The sequence below is a fragment of the Penicillium pulvis genome (assembly GCF_028828015.1).
Source record: "Penicillium pulvis strain IBT 33274 chromosome Unknown scaffold_8_segment0_segment0, whole genome shotgun sequence".
Lineage (NCBI taxonomy): Eukaryota > Fungi > Ascomycota > Eurotiomycetes > Eurotiales > Aspergillaceae > Penicillium > Penicillium pulvis.
The window spans coordinates 4,186,709-4,205,067 of NW_026643080.1; the positions used below are offsets into that span (position 1 = coordinate 4,186,709).

Here is an 18,359-nt window from a genome sequence, read left to right on the forward strand (position 1 = left end):
ATGTGAAAGCAGATGTCTGCTATGAGAACAGACTTGGGGGAAGAGGGATTGATATTTATAGAGGAACATCCGAGAACAGGAGCATGGCTACATCACTGGTGATGGTAGTGCATTCCCAGACCGTTCGCCGATGAATTGGCCGAGCCACCATGAGACCAGCATCACGACGAAGCTTTGAGTCCTGTATAGCGTTAGCTTAGAGTGCGTCATCATCCTGCTGCAAGACGCGTCTCAAAAGCGCCACGAAACAACCCGGCCAAGTCAACACAATAGGGCAGTCAGTGACAAAGCGAAGATCCCCTGTAGGTGGCCACGTCAGTGTTAAATCCTCTAAGCCAGTTATGTACCGTCAAAATGGTGGCTTGAATAAGATGAACGGGCGAAAGGAAGGATGGGGCTGGGGCTGGGGCTTGAGCACAGGGGGAAATCAAGGTTTTAAAGTTAGTTTAATTTGTGGGGAGACTCCAGAGAGCTCCACTCAAGAGCCTTGAATAATGTGGGAAAATCTGTGGAGAAACGTACGATCTTCGGCATTTGATATATGCCGTTAGCCCCATATGATAGTCAGAAAAAGAGGAACGCGTATGAGTAACATACGGAGCGGACAGCCGCGAAAAGACGATAAAAAAAATGATATGAATTCATCATATTCACGACCTACTGACATGTCTGGGCATTGAGCGTCATCTACGGCTAAAATCTCGCCCGAATATGTCCCGGGGTAAGGATGATCCAATGACATGCTTGGACTAAAACTAGGCACGGCACATGTAATTCAAGTGGAGGTTCAAGCGGCTTAGGCTTTTCTCTCGAATATCGGGGAGCTAAGGTTACATATTGCGCTACTGACGGTAAATTGATTATTACTTTCTGCACACGGTCCCATGACCTTTGTTTCAACCCACGGTTTATTCTTATGTGGCCAATTGAAGCCGGTGCTCATGATACTAGAGGGCTGGGCCGAGGTAGATGGAACCCCTCATCTAGCGCCCTTCTGCGACGAAAGAGGTGGATGATCAGATTTATGGAAAGACTTGCTACCATTAGAAGAAATAGCACAAAAGAATAAATAGAAGAGAGGATGGAGGAGATTATGTACTCGAAAATCGTGCTATCTCAAGGGTTTTCTCCCGTACACAACAACCCTAGACATCACGTTAATAGAGATCTATCACAATTTCAACGTAGCGACTTACTCCTTGCAATACGCGTGCATGTTCTTGTCACGCATCTGCTGCCTCACCGCTGCATTCAAGATCTGGGATGGTTCAGTACCCCAACCAAGAACCGAGGTGAACAATCTCAAACCATAAGACTCGACGGCCTTCTCGGTCATGGCAAGCATGTATCTCCCCAGGTCTTTCAGATAAGGATCTTGTGGCCAAGGAGCGTAGGGTAAGAAATACGAGAACTGCTGCACATCTTCAAAGCCAGCGGTAATAAGCCAATCACGAAGCTTAAAGTAGACGTTCAAATCTCTGCCAGCCTTGTGCGAGGCGACTTCCAATGCTTGCAGGTACTGAATGAAGGGGGAGTCAAGCTTGACCGTACCGTCATCGCTCCAGGCCCACAAAGCACTCTCCTGGATCTCAAAGTAAGCTCCGGGCTTGAGATGATCGTAGACCCGTTGCAGTAACCGGGGCCAGTCTTTTACGCATCTGAACAAGGTTGTCAGCATGGATATCTAGGTAGAACAAGGCAGGAAACTTACCCAGATATCATTCGTGTGTGGATGAAGTCGAAACTGTTCTCCTTGTAGAGCCATTCGGCCTCGAAATCCTCCACAAGGAACTCCAAGTTGGGAGTGACCCAACTGGGTTGGATAGCACTGATATCAGTCCCGATTACCTGAGCTTCTGGGAATTTTCTAGAATTTGATTAGCCATGCATCGAAAGTGAGGCGGATGGAAACATACTCTGCTATATCAATGGCCCAAATGCCAGTTCCGGTGCCAAGATCCAAGATTTTCTGGGGGTTTTTGACGGGCGCTTTATACAGCTCTCCCTTTAATAGCACCAACCAGCTAGAACAAGGTTAGTAATCGAAATGGATGGAATTGGTCTGCTGACATATGATGGGCCTATATCTATGAGCGGGAGACATTCCAGAATGGGAGAAAGGGAACTATACCAAGTCCATGCGGTCTTGTTCCTCTTCATCATTTGGCATCCTAGGTTTCAATCAGCTGTAGTCCATATCCATCAGGCAGATTAGCAGTACATGTAAAGTCCCTATAGTCAAGTTAGAGTAAGTTTCAGTGTAGACCAAATAAGACATACCGCTCGATTACTATGATAGCGTCGGCCATTTTCGTATTCGTAATCGAGAATACTGGATGACAGAGATGTGATATCCGAGTCACTGCTACCAAAGTGACTGCTTTCATCCTGTATGATCCTTAGTTCTAGTCCCCATGTTGAAGACGATCGGTTCATACGCTTGCGAAATCATCCACAGCGACTGGACCTTCGATATTAAGCGTGGTTTCGCCGGCGTCTAGTAGCGCCTCGGGCCGCCGAGGGTCATCAGGAGCCGAGGCGGGCTCCATAGTCAATGCAGGTTGGTTTCCAAATGAGAATGGAGCTCGAAGTGACGAAACCCGAGCTTATAATCCGAGAGAATGGAGGGGGAATGTGACCTGTCCATGAGTATGCAGTACATTCTCCAGTTCGGTGAGGGCCTGCACGAGGCCCAATCTATTGTTCTCCATCTCCAACCACCGGATCAACCAATCATCGATGCAGATCCGGAACTTTGTCGCACAAGAACTGCAGATAGAACTTCCGGGATCTTGCATGTTTACCGAGCCCGCGGCAAATCATGTTTCTTCTATTGTTCCCAAGAAACGCTCTAGTTGCAGATGGACTTGAATCAACTTCAGCTGCAACCGCATTGACCTGGACACAGGAAAAAAAAAAAAACAAGAAGAAGAAAAAAGTCTGGTGCTCGCGCGGGATATCCGATCCCCAAGCGCTAAATGATCCCGACGGTTTGGATCTCCATTGAATCTCCACTTAGAATCCTCTCCTTCCAAGGCCTGAACAGACACGTCTAGGATACGAGACACCCCGCCCTCAAAAGACCCGCCTCGGCCGCAACAATTACAGGTCTTGCCAACAAAGTCGGTTCCAAACTGCCGGGTCGAGTTGCGGTCAGGCAACTGTCCACATGAGATGCATTCGAAACATGCCATTTAGACCGATCAAATATATTCGAACTACGGAACACTAACCTAGAACTCCCGGCATTCTGGCCCGAAGTCTCGAGACTTCCTAACGCGGCGGCACGCGGCATTAGCATCTTTTCTTTACTGGCACATCCATATCTCCAACATGAGATGATCCTCGAAAGTTTTGTGACATATGCAGTCAGCAAGTCAAAGTGTCCGATATGATGTATGGGTAATTCGGCCGATAAATGCAGTCTTCTTGATCAATGGAGCAGGAAATTTACACTTGATCATCAAATATACTGGCGAGAGATCCCTTTTACCTCACACCAGGACCAGCTAGCAGCTCCGCAGTACAACGTACCACTCCTTAGCCTGCGGCATCAAGCGATCCAAGATCTAGGAGACAGCGCTTACACTCGAGCCACAGCTCGCAATGCCGATCGCGGGCGCACCTCTTCAAGAATCATTTAATTAAGAGACCTTTGCTATGAAGTTTCTACCAACTTATCCCAAAACAAGACCCTAGGCCAAAAGCTCCAGTGGTCCATGTCGAGCTCGCAGAAAGAGAAACCGAAATATTTGCACGAATCTATCACTGAGATGGCACCATGGGTGTGAAAGGCGAATCCAAAAAGGCCATCTGCCCTCATCAGGCATGGCTGAACAACAAAGATCAATATCCGATGAATCTTAATCGCAGAGGGGCTTCCAGTCTCGTCGGTGGTTTGAGGATCCTAACATCAAGAGCCACAGGGACTTTCACTTACCTGCGCTTTTAGAAATTGAAACCCGACAGCAAAGGTTCAAATGTGCAGCCTTACATTTAAACAGTCTATATATTCATATATATTACTTGGAAATCCTTAAATCCACGAGTTCAGGACACCCCTTGAAGCCCGTCTCCACTCGTCAGCGCGGCAGTACCCTTGATTTGTAATGACCACGCTATATCTTGGCAAATCCCTCAACTTCATCCACATAACAAATATAATGGTGTCCACCGATCCATTGCGCTCTGCCTGCGTGAACTGCAAATCACGTAAGAAGAAGTGTGATAAAGTGCAGCCACAGTGTGGTTATTGCACCCAGTCAGTCTTCTTCTGGCCCCACTCTGGTACACTAAATAACAGGACGTGAAGAAAAAAGCTACAGTGTTCATACCAATCAATTGATGCCAAACGCTTGATTGCTCATCCAAGGCCTTTCTTGGCTACTCCGAGTCCCATAATTCGGGCTTCTTTGCTTCTCTCAACAACTTTCTCAGATGTTCTATCCTCAAACCCGCCCACTGTCGACTCAAGTATCTACCTACAGACTTTACAGATTATACGAGCGACAGGTCGATTTATAGATGACATCATTGCGAGATACTTTCGTGGTATCCATTCATTTATCCCGATCATCTCGCGTCCTCGTTTCCATGATCAGCTTGTCCAATATGGAGCACCACCCCCGGTCAGCTTCTCGATTTTGTTGCTGAGCATGTGCCTGATCACCTATCAATCAGAGCCGCCGCAACAGGGTTTCGATCCTCTTGACACAAAAACTCTATACATAACTACCAAAACACTCTTTGCGCAGGTGCAGGCATCTTCTTCACCATCGTTACATCTCATTCAAGCGAGTACGATTATTGCTGCATATGAGTATGCGACTGGCAAATTCCAGGATGCGTTTACTACTATTGGCCTCTGCGCAAGAATGGGCTATGCATCTCGTCTTCATCTTTCAAGCCCAGACTTAGGAATGGACCGCTGTGCCTATCTCCAAGCAGAAGAGGAAGGGAACACATGGTGGGGCATAGTCGCCTGTGAAAGGTATGACAACAGTTCAGTCCAATCTAGCTGATCTATACGAAGCTCATTGGTACAGGACAATTTACTGCGAAATAGTCGATTCTCGACAGCCCTTTGCATCACGGGTTCCCCCCAGAGAAGCTCCGCTTCCAACGGAACCAACGTTACAGTCCATCGCAGGATTTAACTCCACTTCAGGAACCATAGGCGGCTTTGCATGTATGGCACAAGCAGTATGGCTTCTGGATGAGGTCTTCAGAGCAATCGAGGTAACAGACTTAGATGCAAGGTTAACTCAACTAGACGGGCTTACTCATACTCTCCTTACCGTCTTGGCTGTGGTCATGGATAAAGACCAGGGGGCCTGGGGTTCATTCTGCGCTGCCAATACGATGATTATCAGGTGAAACCCCTCTGATCTTCCAGAGGCATCTTCTTGACTAAAGACCAATAGGGCTCTTTTCATTTTACATCGTGAAATCTTGCACCAAGTAGCACACATGAGTGCCTGCAAGCGCAAATCTCCAGAGCAGTGGCTGGAAAGCTCGCGTACTGCCCTGGACTCGATCACGAAGATGGTGCAGGATATCGCAATGAGTCACAATAGGGTTTCTGCTCCTGATTTGGACACGTTGCCTCCAAGTTGTGCATTTGTTACTCGAGCTGCACTTCTCCATATAGATAGCACTGGTGTTGATGGTGGCCAATGGGACCGTGTTAGGACGAGAGAGCAGCTTCAGATATACTGGGAGAAGTTCAATGATCGTTGGAATGTTGTACCCAAAGTTAATCGATGTTCAGGAAAGTAAATGAATGACTACGATATGAAATATATTGAGGGTAATTGTTCTTGAACACATTTAATGAGAGGATTGGGAAGTCCAAAAAAGAAAAACCGTTACTCCTAAAGACTTAGCACAATGATCGAGATAAAGGAAGAGTACTCATCTCAATCCATCTCATCTCACGAACCTGCCGAGCCGTCTCATGAATCCAAGTTGCCCGCGTATCATTCTTCCACTCGCGATATGCTCCTCATAAATGGCTTGCAAAATGTCCATAAGAGTCGGCGAACTTCTTGTACTGAATGTGGACAAGGAAAGCCAGCATGAAAAACGCATAGAGTGTAGATTCTGGAGGCCCCGGGGAGAAGTGGTTGTGAAAACATTGTTTGAGCTGGCTTACGAGATATTCAAAGGGAATAAACAAATATAATGTAAATGACACTCCATTATGTTCTGCATCTACAGGTCCCGGAACCGAGGTACATAACCGTTGGTACCTGACATAGCTTAGTAATACAACACGTGATATATACCGGTCACGTAGCGGGGTAGAGCATATGAGCAAATCTTGCGAATTGAACCCCGCTATTCAACTCTCTACACCTGAAGTCTCCTACTCCCACTTATCACCAATACCGTCAATATGCCTTCCCTCAAGGAACAGTTCGAAGAGGCCGCCAAGGATGTCAACAACCTCAAGGCCAAGCCCTCAAACGACCAGCTCTTGAAGGTAAACTGATACCCGCTACCCCCCTTATGCGCGATACTGTACTGACTTGTCATCAGCTTTACGGACTCTACAAGCAAGCTACAGTGGGTGACGTCAACACAGAACGGCCTGGAGCCATGGCCTTCAAGGTAAGACTCTCTTTCATGTTCCTAAGACGTTCCACTAATACCAACGTTCGCCTTTTAGGAGAAGTACAAGTGGGACGCATGGAAGGAGCTGGAGGGAACATCAGAGGAGGATGCCCAGGAGCAATACATCAAGCTCGTTGACGAGCTGAAGGCCAGCCTTGGATTCTAAGTGCAACAAGGGCAATGTTAGCTCATAGATGTTACTTTGAAATGGAACTCATTCATGGGTAGTTCCAAGAACTCTTATTACAGAATTACAGAATCATCGTAAGAATAGAAAGCATTGAGAAATCTGAACAGCATGAAATGTATTTTTGTCCTCATCAACAACTATGAAATTCATTAAACAAAGTCATAAACTCCATAAAAAGACAGTATAATCCCGTCTTAAATGACTTAGATGTCATCCTCGTCAGAGAAGACCTCCTCACCACGCTTGCGGCGAGCAGCACGCTCCTTCTTCTTCTTGCGGAGCTCAGAACCTGGAAAATAATGTTAGTAATCTTGTCGTGAATGTAGTCCAGGAGGATAAAGTGAAACAAAGAACTTACCAGTAAGCTTCTTCTTCTTCTCAGTAACAATCTTGTTACCCATGGCATCGAACTTGTCCTCCTCATCGTCACCCTTGGCGTCGAGACGGGGACCGGAACCCTGACCCTGAACCCAGTTGTGGCCGGAGGGCTGCATGAGACCGTCGTTGACGGCCCAGACTTCCTCAGTCAGGTTCTCAGTGAACTCACGGGAGTGAGTAATGATGATAACACCACCCTCGAAGGACTTAATAGCCTTGGACAAAGCACCAAGGGAGTCACGGTCCAGGTAGTTAGTAGGCTCATCAAGGACGATGACGTGGGGACGCTGCCAAGAGCAAGCGGCGAGGACGACCTTAACACGCTGTCCACCGGACAGACCGCGCATCTGGGAGTGGGAGACCAGCTCGTTGTCGAGACCGAAGTTGGCGCAGTGCTGCTCAATCTCCTTACGGACAAGGGGACGGAACTGACCGGAGGCGAGGGCCTCCTTTTGATCAACCTCAGCGACCTGCTTGGAGTGAGACTCCATGATCTCGGAACGGGGCAACCAGGTGTTGTCAGCGGACATCAAGGGAGTCCACTTCTCGGACTTCATGCCGATGTTGTCACCCAGAGACCAAGAGATCTCGTACTCGTAGGTGTTCTTGAACTTGCGACGAGAGTGGATACCAATGACACGACGGAGGGTACCCTCGACCTTGTAGATCTTGTCCATGGCCTTCTCGTCCTGCTCGGTGACGATCTTGTTGGCGCGGTCCATGGTCTCACGGTCCTCACCGGTCTGGAAACGCCACTGAATGTACTCGGAGGGGGTGGAGCCGAGGTGGTTATCGATGTGAGCGAAAGCGTGCTGCTTAATGTAGGCGATACGGATGTTCTCGTGCTGGTAGACATCACCGGAGGTGGGGATCAGCTCACCAGTCAGGACGTTGACCAAGGTGGACTTTCCGGCACCGTTAGGACCGATGACGGCAATACGGGAACCCAGGGAGACCTGGAAAGTGACGTCCCGAATCTGGGGCTTGGGAGTGTTGGGGTACTGGAAGGACATGTTGGAAACACGGACAATGGCCTTGGACTTGGTCTTAACACCCTCAAGGAAACCGGGCTCGGGGAACTTGAACTCCATGTCGGAGGCGGACAGCTCGTAGTAGGAGCGAGCGGAGGGAACGCGCTTGACGAACTCGCTCAGGGTACCGCGGTAACGCTTAAGCTTGAAGCGCTCGTAGTGGATGACGTGTTGAATAACGTGGTCCAAGAAGCGGGAGTCGTGGGACACCATGATGGAAGTGCAAGGGGAGCTCTTAAGGTAGTTCTCGAGCCACTCAACGTTCTTGACGTCCAAGTGGTTGGTAGGCTCATCGAGCAGCAGAATATCGGGGTTCTCGAAAACGGCACGGCACAGAGCGAGCTTCATCTTCCAACCACCGGACAGGGCAGTAATGAGACCATCGAGCTGGGACTCCTGGAAGCCGAACTCGTTGACCAGCTTGTCCTTGACGTCAGCCTCAACGGGCTCCAGGCCAACCTCGACAAGCTTCTTGAGAGTCCAGCCAAGGACAGTCTGCTCGGTATCGGCGGAATCCAAGTCGTGCTCGACGTAGACGGTCTTGACCTCGGACTTCTTGGGGAAACCCTCAAGCTGCTCGTTGTTGATAGCACGCATGAGAGTGGTCTTACCGGAACCGTTGGGACCGAGGAGACCGTAACGCTGACCACGCTTGAGACGCAGGTGAGTCTGGTTGAGCAGAATCTTGGCACCGTAGGCCAGGGAGAAAGTGCAGTTGCAGAGATCGACACCCTCCTCCTCATCGGAGGGGACCTCGTCAGCGGCAGCGGCCTCGGGGGAAGCACGCTTGCGCAGGGTCTCGGCGACGGAACGGGCGTCCTCCTCGCCGGTGATGGCAACGATGTAAGGAAGGGCGTTCTGGGTCCAGATGGTGGAATCAGAGTCCTTCTCGTCGACGAGCTGACCAGCGATGGCAGCAACGTAGTTGATGATGGTCTCGCAGGTGGCAATGCGGTCAGCGAACTTCTCCTGGAGGATCTCCTTGAGAATGGCAGAGACGGTGGAGATGTCACCGGCGTTGGAGATCTCGGGAATCTTGCCATCCTTGATCTCACCAACACGGGTGAGGGTGTCAAGGGCCTGGCGGGTCTTCTCACGGGCCTCGGGGTCGGCGAGGGTCTCGAAGTTCTTGTTCAGGCCGGGCAACATCTTGGGCAAGAAAGGAGCGACAATCTGGGGGTCCTCGACAAGCTTACACATGTTGTCGACAATGACGGCGGACTTACGCTTGATGGCAGTCTCACGCTCGACAAGACCACGGTCAAGCAGGGGAACCATGATAGCGAGGGTGGGGCCAGTGACATCGGAAACGAAAGTGGTGGCACCGAGCAAGTGAACGGTCTCGGGGACGTTCTCGGGCTTGGAGATACACTTAATGAGCTCGGGAATGAAGCGCTCAATATCCTTGTTGACAATGAGACCACAGACCTTCTCCATGGTGGTGTAGGCGGCCTTCTTGATGTCACTCTTGGTGTCCCACATGGCCTCGGAGATGACGGGGATCAGGCGGGGGACCTGGTAGGAGAGCTGAGCGGGGGAAGACTCAACGAGGAGCTCGAGGCAGTTGAGAGCACACATCTTCTCCTGCCACTTCTGGGCGTTCTGGATGGACTCAAGGAGAGCGGGGACGATGGCCTTGACGGCGTTACCGTTGATGGCCTGAACGATAGCGGTGGCGGTGCTCTGGGCAGCCTCCTTGACGGGGGTCATCTTGTCACCAACAGCGGCAAGAACGGGGCCCAGGAGAGCAGCAAGGTGGGGCTCGACACCGGGAGCGATGGTGGCGTGGGAGGCAATGGCCCGGATGCCCTCGAGGGCACGCTCACGGGCAGTGGCATCCTTCTTGTTGGCAAGCTGCTTCACGAAGGTCTCGGCGGCCTTGGCGGGCAGAGTCTGCTCGGGGATGGGACCGCTGAAGAGAGTGGCGAGGTTGCCGGCGGCGGCGTTGACCTCCTCGGCGGAGGTGGAAATGTTGAGGTTCTTGATCAAGTCCTCGAGGACGGCCACGGACTGGGCGACCTCCTTGCCGGAGGCGGCAGGGACCTTGGAAACATCGACGGCAGGCATTTTGGAGGAAATTTTGGCGGTGGAGGGGGAAAAAAAAAGGCGAGATTAAGATAACGAAAAGAAAGACTTTTCTATGGGTATCACGATATCGATGGCCCACGCCGTGTCAACTGTTCAAGACACAGCAACGCTCTGTTCAAAGATTGAGCGGCTTGAGATTTTCTATCTGTCTATGCAGAGAGAAAAAAAAAGAAAACAAAGAGGGCAGACCTCAAAAAAACAGATGAGGAGGGAAGTGGGAAGAAGGAGGGGCGGGTTGAAGGGGGGGCAAGATTATTTATCGTGTGGCCCTTCGCCGCCCAAGGTGTGAATCGAAAATTTTTTTTTGTTCCCAGCGAAACTAAACCTGTTTTGAGTTTAGCTCCAAAGTACATGGACCCCGATTGGCCAACAACTAGTGTGTGCCCGAATCCCTCCTGTTTGATTGGTTGCCGGTTGGGGAATGAAAAAATCGGTTTGAGGAAGGAGGGGTGTTGCTCTTAGATAGCCCTATCTCGTAGTAACTACAGCAACTACAGTAACGTGTATATACTATGTCTCTCTTATTTGGGGTCTTTTTCGGATTCTATTTTTATGATTCGCATGTCTTTGAATTATATTTCTTTTTATCATATTTTTCCCGCGGCTATCAGAGGCTCGAGGCCTGCACATGCACCATAGCCTAGTCCACTCTAGGGGGTCAATCCGGGGCGTGAAACAACCTTTACTCTCTGTTCATAAGCCCTCCTAATGCATGGAATTTGGACTTGTGGATAGCGCAGGGCTGCCGCTGCCAAATTCTGTTGTTCGCCACTTTCATGACTCGGTGGCGTAGGCTATGTTCGGTATATCCAATCAACAGTTCCGACGTCGAAAAAAATCAGACAATTTATACTCCAATTGTTCATCTAATCCGTATTGTACATATGATATTTTAAGATTTACATCGCTACGAACCAGATCCTCTCCCGTTTTTGTCCGTTCAAATCACTACAGTACGTTCTGGAATCTGACAGTCAGCGGCTGAACATGGGTTAACGTAGACATACTTCAAAGGGGGCCGTAAGCGTGGAATAAAGCAAAGAACTATTATTATTCTATGATCTGCCTAGATCGACGGGGCAACATTGAATATCTCAGGGGTATTTTTTTTTAAAAATTTTAATTCTTTTCTTCATTTAGACAGAGCAATTATATTAAGGGGGATTCATCATAGTCCATCACCGCTTCTCCCCTCACCGCTTCAAAGTTTTTTCTTATCGCTTATCGATGTGTAACCTTAAATCTTTTGTCTTTCCTTATTTCCACGAATCCGTAAAATAGTTTAAAGGTCACATACTGGAAATACAATTTCTTCCCTAAGCCACTGTAATTATCTGGATCATCTCTTATCCCCCGCGAAAATCGGCGAAAATCGATCGGGTCTTTCGGCCAGTGGGTCTTGAAAAACTTTCTTTCTACCTTAGATTTTCAATGCTCATTGTCCGAATTGTGACTTCATTCTCTAGCCGACTCTGCCGTCTTTTCTCCGGCCTTCTAACGGTACCTCCTGGACCCGGAGGCATGCGAGCAAAGAGAGTTCGCGTTATGATTTGTCAAGAAATTTAATTTGGTTTTTTTTTTTTTTTTTTTTCCCCCTTGTTGCATGATCGGTGTTTGCCTTCCGCCACCAAACCAGTAGGTACTTACGTTGAAACGAGATATTGTCTTTTATGTTCTATAGTTGGATTTGGGGGTGAATCCATGCGCCTCTCTTTTCTACATCTTTGGCCCCTTCCTTTCCCTGACCTGGGGTAAAGCGTATGGGGCCGCCCCCACCCCTTTCTATACATCGCATGGGATGTATCAAATCTGGGGTAGATCCACAGAGGACAAGAATGGGTTTCCTACAGATCTCCGCGCACCTGTATTGATCCTAGGCCTGGACCCCTTTCTTCATCAATTCACTACCCCTGTCAAACGATCGTACATGTACTTTTAGCACCCCCTTTTCCCCCTGCCATGACGCTCAGGCCTATCATCTCAAGATTTAATAAAAAAAAGGGGCAGGACTTGTGGGAGCCTATCACAATTTCATTTCCGAGGGGACTGTTCAGCCGTGTCTGACCGCGACTGTCTTAAGCAATGATACCGCGGTAAAAAGCATACCGTTTCAACTTTGAGCTGACCTCGAGAGAACAAGCCTGTGCTTTACATGGCCATGTATAGATAAAAATCTCCAATCTTGACCGCAGCCACCGGAGCATGCATCAGGTACCGCCTAGTTGAATGTAAAGTAAAAAAACCAACATGGACTATTGCCCCGAGCCTGGGCTTCTATAGACATATCTCCAACCTTTGCTTGATAAGTGCGGATAAAATTCGTCAGAATAATTCATGATCTATGCATGTCTAAAACACAGTACAGGTCAACAGAACAGTGCCAAAATGAAAGACTATTAGTATGTGGGATGCTCGACCGGATCTATCACCCGCCACCCAAACGCATACAAGAAAGTCCAAAAGTTCACAGTCTGCCCAACCAACACCCCAGAATTCTATGTCCAGATCAAGAAGACAAAGAGGAAAGAGAAAACAATCAAGATATATACACAAAACCACCGCGCTGGTTCTTGGAGATCGATGTCCAAGCCATGACACTTGGTCGAGTGGGATCACAGCTCCCTGGATCAAGGAACATGCACACAGAGGGATTGGGATGTCATCCTCAAGATTAGGAGGAAACAAGTGCGACCTGGTTGTGATATAGCAGCAGATACTCCCCGCGTATAGGACACAGGCAAGGCCCGTGACAAGGGTTGCTGATATTGTCATTCCTGGGAAGTAGGGGGAAGGGAATGAGACGATGAGGATGGTCATCCCATCCCGCATTGTGCTGTACAAAAAATAAACAAAACGCTCAAACTCCATTCCCAGATGCGGAACGCCGAAGCAGAATCGACAAGGTTAAAACATGATTAAAACTGGGGGTTTCTTTTTCTCATGGCTTCTTCTTGACGTGGCGGCTTCCTGATTCGGAGGGAAGCTCGTCGCCATCAATGATGCGCCACAGGCGACGCGGGGAAAAATTATTGCCGAATAGGTAAATACCGACAAACCAGGCTGCGAGGAGGTTCGCAAGGTGGTGGAGGAGGTATGCATAGGTGACACCGTACACCGCCGAATACATGGCAATTGCAAAGAAGATAATCGAGGTGACGTGTTTGAACCTAGAGAATGTTAGGTTATAGCAGAGCAGAAGGACGGGGTTAGGATAGACATACCGAGTAGTAATGCGTGGAATCATAGCGCCACTAGTCATGGTCTCAACCAGGAGGAGGAATGGCATGACAGATAGGACATTGTGGTGGGAGGAGAAGGGCATGAACCAGTGCACCACAAGATTGTGGGCCCAGACCAGAAGAACCAGAACATTGATGGGCAAAATCCACAACATGAGGATGAGGATAGAGTGGGCGTAATTGCCGAAATTGAGGTGAGAAGCGGATCTCTGCTAAAAAAGTTAGAACGATCTATGTTGGCAAGGGGGCTAGAGAAAAAACATACGGTCTCCTTGACATGCCACTGGGCACGCACACACGTCGCAAGCTGTACAATACAAGCTACCATATAGGCAAATTGATAGGGAATGATCGTGGAGACGAGGATCAGCAATATTATAGTATGGATTACACGCCGTCGAGGAGTAGGGGCGCTGAAGATCGGGAGAGTTCTATGACAGATTAGTGGTTTGACCCGGAAGAATAGGGCGGAGAGCACTCACCCTCGGTCTTCGCGTCGGATATAGCCCGACTTGCTGTTCACAGCCCCATACGCCAAAGAGAAGATGTTGACCAAGAAGAGAGCCACGTAATTAACCAATAAACAAGCACCGACGCTGATGACTCCAAATATCGGAACAAGGAACCAAAAGAAGGCATCTTGCGACCCCAGAAGCAGATCGTTTTTGGTGAAATCGGCCGGAGTTTCCGTAGAGTTGGTCCGCCAATGGAATGGATCATCGGACTGAGGGAGCGCCTTAGAGGTAGCCAGGGAAGACGCCAAAAGCGACATCGCTACCAACAAGAGGGGAAGAGACGACCGCAGAGCTCGATCAAGTCCATCGTTGAAGGGTATAAAATAGCCCGTCTCATCGTAGACCTGGAATTGCTTGCGGAGCACAAGGGCTACGACCAGTAATGGGAATGCTGCAAAGATGGTGCGGTATCGCATCACGAGCTCGCCCAGACTGCTCTTAATGTCAACCTGAAGAGAGAAGTCGACAGTCGATCCAGAGCTTGGGTCAGTCCACAGTTGGAACGACACGCCGGCCTGGGCTGCTTGGTCGCGGAGCGGAGGCGGCATGAACGGGGCAGCACCGTGAAGATTGACATTCACATGGTCGACATTCACGAAGAATTTAGATTCGTGAGGATCCGCGATGGACTGCCTCAGAAGTGGAGCAAAGAGCTCGTCTTTTTGAGGATGTCGTGTGATTTTAAGACGGTAGTCCAGCAGGCTAGAGTACAAAGCTGGTATCTTGATCTCAGTGACCATGGGCCGATTAGCAGGCAGCCGCATCTTGATGCCTGCACCCAGCAAGCTACCCAATCCCACCTTGGCGCGAATCATCGAGTCTGAGCTATCTGAAAACTCTGCGACTAGGAACCCTTGTGCAGGCACGCTGGCCTTATCCACAACAGCTACAAACTGATGTTCTGCAAGACCCTCCAGATCATACTGGAGGTAGGAGAATGGTGGAACATGATCATAAGCGTGCTTTGACGAAGGGGTAGAAGCAGGCAAATGAATGACATCAGCTTGTGCACTCTTGCAAGCCAACCTAGTAGATCCCGCAGTTCCACCGGAGTATTCCATGTTCATGGAAAAGACGGTCGAACGTCCATTGTTCAAGGGGAACACGCTGCAAAAGAGCACTTCGATGTTGCCCTGAGTACCAATGACTTGATCAGTGAGAAGGGTAAACTTCTTGCCTGCAACACCTTGGGGAGGAATTGGCAGAAGACGAACATCGGGCCCATGTCGTTGGCCCACTTCACGTAGGATAAGTCGTTGGCCTAGGGCAAGAATGGTGTTTGCATTATCTTCGAGGGTTAAAAGAGTGTTGGGTTCTTTCTGGGCAAGCGTTCTCTCAGAAACATCCTCCAAGCCTGTCAAGTACCACCGCTTTAGCTCTCGCATGCGCTCTGCTCGGGGTTTTGTTTGAGTCGGACGTCGGGCATCGATGATCTCAAAAAGCGACTTGATGATTGCCTTGCGGAATTGGTCACACCAAGTGATAGACAAATGGTCATTGCCAATCCACACGTTGGGAATTGAGGATGTGAACACGGTAAATCCGTGCGTTTCCGGGACAAGGGACGATATACTGGTGTAATCAGACGGGACTACGGTATCGCGCGAGCCACCCGCGATGGAAACCAAAGTAACATGCCATAGCGGATTGTTGTTGGCCCATGTCTGCGAGTAGGCCTCGCGCCAGTAGTCGTTGATTTGTTTGTAGGTATGAACGATATCAGAGTCGAATGATACCGGGGGTCTTGCATGTGGTGCAGACATGGTGATGATCGTATTGATTGAGTTGGCCTGGTAGTTGGCCATCGTCAAAACGGTGCGTGCTACAATGCCACCCATCGAGTGTCCGATCAAGATCACGGCACTGGGGTCTGGCAATCCGGGGTCCCGCCGAGTCCGTTGCGGGTCATGGTAGAGAGAGAGGATGTATGCAATCGCCTCATTCACGTATTCCGCCTGGTCCAATAAGGTCTGTCCGTGAAATGCGGCCATATCCTCATTGAAATCCACCATGAAGAAATCCAGGCTCCGTGTACCGGCCGCATGTCGCTCCTCATCGTGCCGTACCACGTCGTAGTAATGCCGCGACGCCTCTGCGGCTAGTGATCGGACCTGTCGGTAACTGCCCGCGTTTCCGGGAAGGAAGAGAACCGGTACACCGTTTAACTAGGAAGCAACAGGAATTAGCTTGGGCCTTTTCACCCCGTTGATAACCACAGCCTTACCCCAATGTTATCCTGAGTATATGGATCCACACCCTCCTCCCGATAGAGGAACAGGTTATACTTGCTCGCGAACCGTGTATGCTCTGTATCGAATTCCACCATGCGAATGAATGTCGGGCTCATCATCGGTACTCCACAACCATCCCCTCCGGTATGCCGGCCAACAAACGAGCGAACGATTGACAGCAAGAACGCGATGGCGACGAAGGTGGTGCAGACCGTGAGGATAGAAGATGACCATGGACTGCGCTGTCGGGATTGGCGCGCACGACGGCCCTCGGGAGAAGGTGCCTCCATCGGAAGCCGCGGAGAGCCCAATGGCATGGGTTTAGTATCGTTGGATGGTTGAGACGAAGGTGTGCGCCACAGGCTCGAGTTCCGCGAGCGCGGAGTCGAGCTACCGTTATCTCGGCGAAGATCAAAACTGGTACCGTGACGAGCTATCTGCGACCGCGTTTTATCGTTGGGAGCATCGATGGCATTGGAGCCATGATCGTCTGACCGAGCCGAGGAATCTTCAGTGTCGTCCGCGACAGGGGAGCCAGACGAACGTCTGTGCATTGGAGGAGGCGGAGTCGGGACTCATCCAGCACAGGGGGATTCGATCTTGGCACTCTGGAGCGCGACCACTGGGCGAACAGATTCAAGAAGGGAGGGAAGGGGCGCTGGAATGCGGACGGGGAGGGTGGGAGAGGTTCGAGTGCTTCCCGAGAACGAGTTTCGGGGGTTGGAGCGAGGAAGATGGGGTTCCCGGCTTAGACTTGGCGTTTGGGGCCTCGACATGCAAAAAAAACAAGAAAATGTACAGAGTCCTCTAATGATTCTGTAACAAATCCCTCTTTTTTGCCCTTTTCTCTCTCTCTTCTTCTTCCCTTTCTTCACAGGGTCGTCGGGGGATGTGGAGAAAGAAAAAAGGGTACCAGTGGGACAGGCACAAGGAACCGGTTGACAGCGGAAAGATTTCCTATATTACTATAGTATCTATTTTCCTCTCCAGTGAAGAAGGGAGAGATTTCTTAGAAGATAGATAGGGTGGTTTTAGTGGATGATCTTTTTCTACTACTTTTTCTCATTGAACCCTAAGGTACTACATACTACGTTCTCCATACACTAAAAAAATGATCAATGGACGGAAACGGTATCGCCAGTCTTGGCAGTGGGTAAAACCTGGAGGTAAGACCCTCTTTACTGAAACATTTCGATATGAAAAACAGATAGAAAATAGTAGGAAATGACAGTGCATAAGTATCCTAGTGAGTTGATGCCCAGCAACCCAATAGAAATGCCGGGTTGTAGCTTTTCAACTGCCGGTTAAATTTCTCTTCAGAGTAGGCAACCATATAAATCCGCTAGGGCTTGATCACGTACCTGCAGGACGCGTAGGTCACACCAAAACATGGCAATACCAGACACTATTATGTTCAGCCACTTTCAAATCCCAGAAAAGTTGGACATAGTGAGCCCCTATAACCAATAGCTGGGGCGGATGACGTGACGTGATATAGATTAGCGCTAGTTCAAAAGTGCTCTCAGAAGCCGAGATGCTGCTGACCAAATCAGGCAACATATCGGCTCTTCTCACTGGTCATTTAAAATCCTGGCAGTGCGGGGTTTGGTCAAAGGGCCTTATAAAATGGTGCTCCCCTCTGAATTCGGTAAACGGTGTTTCTGAAATGATGACCACCGTGACCCAAGCGGGTCCTGTGGGACCTGAGATTGATTCCAGTGCTGAGAGATGTCGGTCTGTAAGCGTGAGCATTCATTCTCCCTTCCCTGGAGCACAGAGCGAGATGAAGAGATCTTTCAACCCTTGGACCGACAAGCCTGTTGGGATGACCCATTATAATTAAGCAGATTCAGATCGTGAGATCCGTGCTCTGAAGTGAACGATACTGCTAGACTGAGCCTTCGGCTAACAAAACCCTCGCATCTAGATTTGAACGTCCAGAAGGGATGAAAGCAAATAGGGTAATCGATTGCAAAACTAGCTATTCATTAAATCTGGGGGAATCATTGAATCATGTAACCTCAATCCCATAAATCGTTCATCGGTCAAATGTGCAAAATCAGCTTTTCATG

General features: G+C 49.5%; 5 protein-coding genes across 5 annotated transcripts; 2 read left to right on the forward strand and 3 right to left on the reverse strand.

The window, feature by feature from the left end:
* Positions 1-1,111: 1,111 nt before the first annotated feature.
* Positions 1,112-2,549, reverse strand: N7503_010990 (class I SAM-dependent methyltransferase; the record flags this gene model as incomplete). Its single annotated transcript, XM_057070536.1, has 9 exons — positions 1,112-1,145; positions 1,197-1,658; positions 1,712-1,867; positions 1,917-2,024; positions 2,071-2,081; positions 2,132-2,171; positions 2,222-2,232; positions 2,281-2,388; positions 2,439-2,549. 9 exons carry the CDS (start codon positions 2,547-2,549, stop codon positions 1,112-1,114), a joined length of 1,041 nt encoding a protein of 346 aa, XP_056917147.1.
* A 2,106-nt stretch (positions 2,550-4,655) lies between these two features.
* Positions 4,656-5,376, forward strand: N7503_010991 (fungal specific transcription factor domain-containing protein; the record flags this gene model as incomplete). The annotated part of the gene is made up of 2 exons (XM_057070537.1): positions 4,656-4,990; positions 5,046-5,376. 2 exons carry the CDS (start codon positions 4,656-4,658, stop codon positions 5,374-5,376), a joined length of 666 nt encoding a protein of 221 aa, XP_056917148.1.
* A 1,021-nt stretch (positions 5,377-6,397) lies between these two features.
* N7503_010992 (uncharacterized protein) lies at positions 6,398-6,781 on the forward strand (the record flags this gene model as incomplete). Its single annotated transcript, XM_057070538.1, has 3 exons — positions 6,398-6,484; positions 6,541-6,612; positions 6,671-6,781. The coding sequence occupies 3 exons, from the start codon at positions 6,398-6,400 to the stop codon at positions 6,779-6,781; spliced, it is 270 nt and encodes an 89-aa protein (XP_056917149.1).
* Positions 6,782-7,008: 227 nt separating this feature from the next.
* N7503_010993 (putative translation elongation factor eEF-3) lies at positions 7,009-10,281 on the reverse strand (the record flags this gene model as incomplete). Its single annotated transcript, XM_057070539.1, has 2 exons — positions 7,009-7,094; positions 7,164-10,281. 2 exons carry the CDS (start codon positions 10,279-10,281, stop codon positions 7,009-7,011), a joined length of 3,204 nt encoding a protein of 1,067 aa, XP_056917150.1.
* A 2,959-nt stretch (positions 10,282-13,240) lies between these two features.
* N7503_010994 (GPI inositol-deacylase) lies at positions 13,241-16,841 on the reverse strand (the record flags this gene model as incomplete). The annotated part of the gene is made up of 5 exons (XM_057070540.1): positions 13,241-13,469; positions 13,524-13,750; positions 13,807-13,972; positions 14,024-16,221; positions 16,281-16,841. 5 exons carry the CDS (start codon positions 16,839-16,841, stop codon positions 13,241-13,243), a joined length of 3,381 nt encoding a protein of 1,126 aa, XP_056917151.1.
* Positions 16,842-18,359: the final 1,518 nt, after the last annotated feature.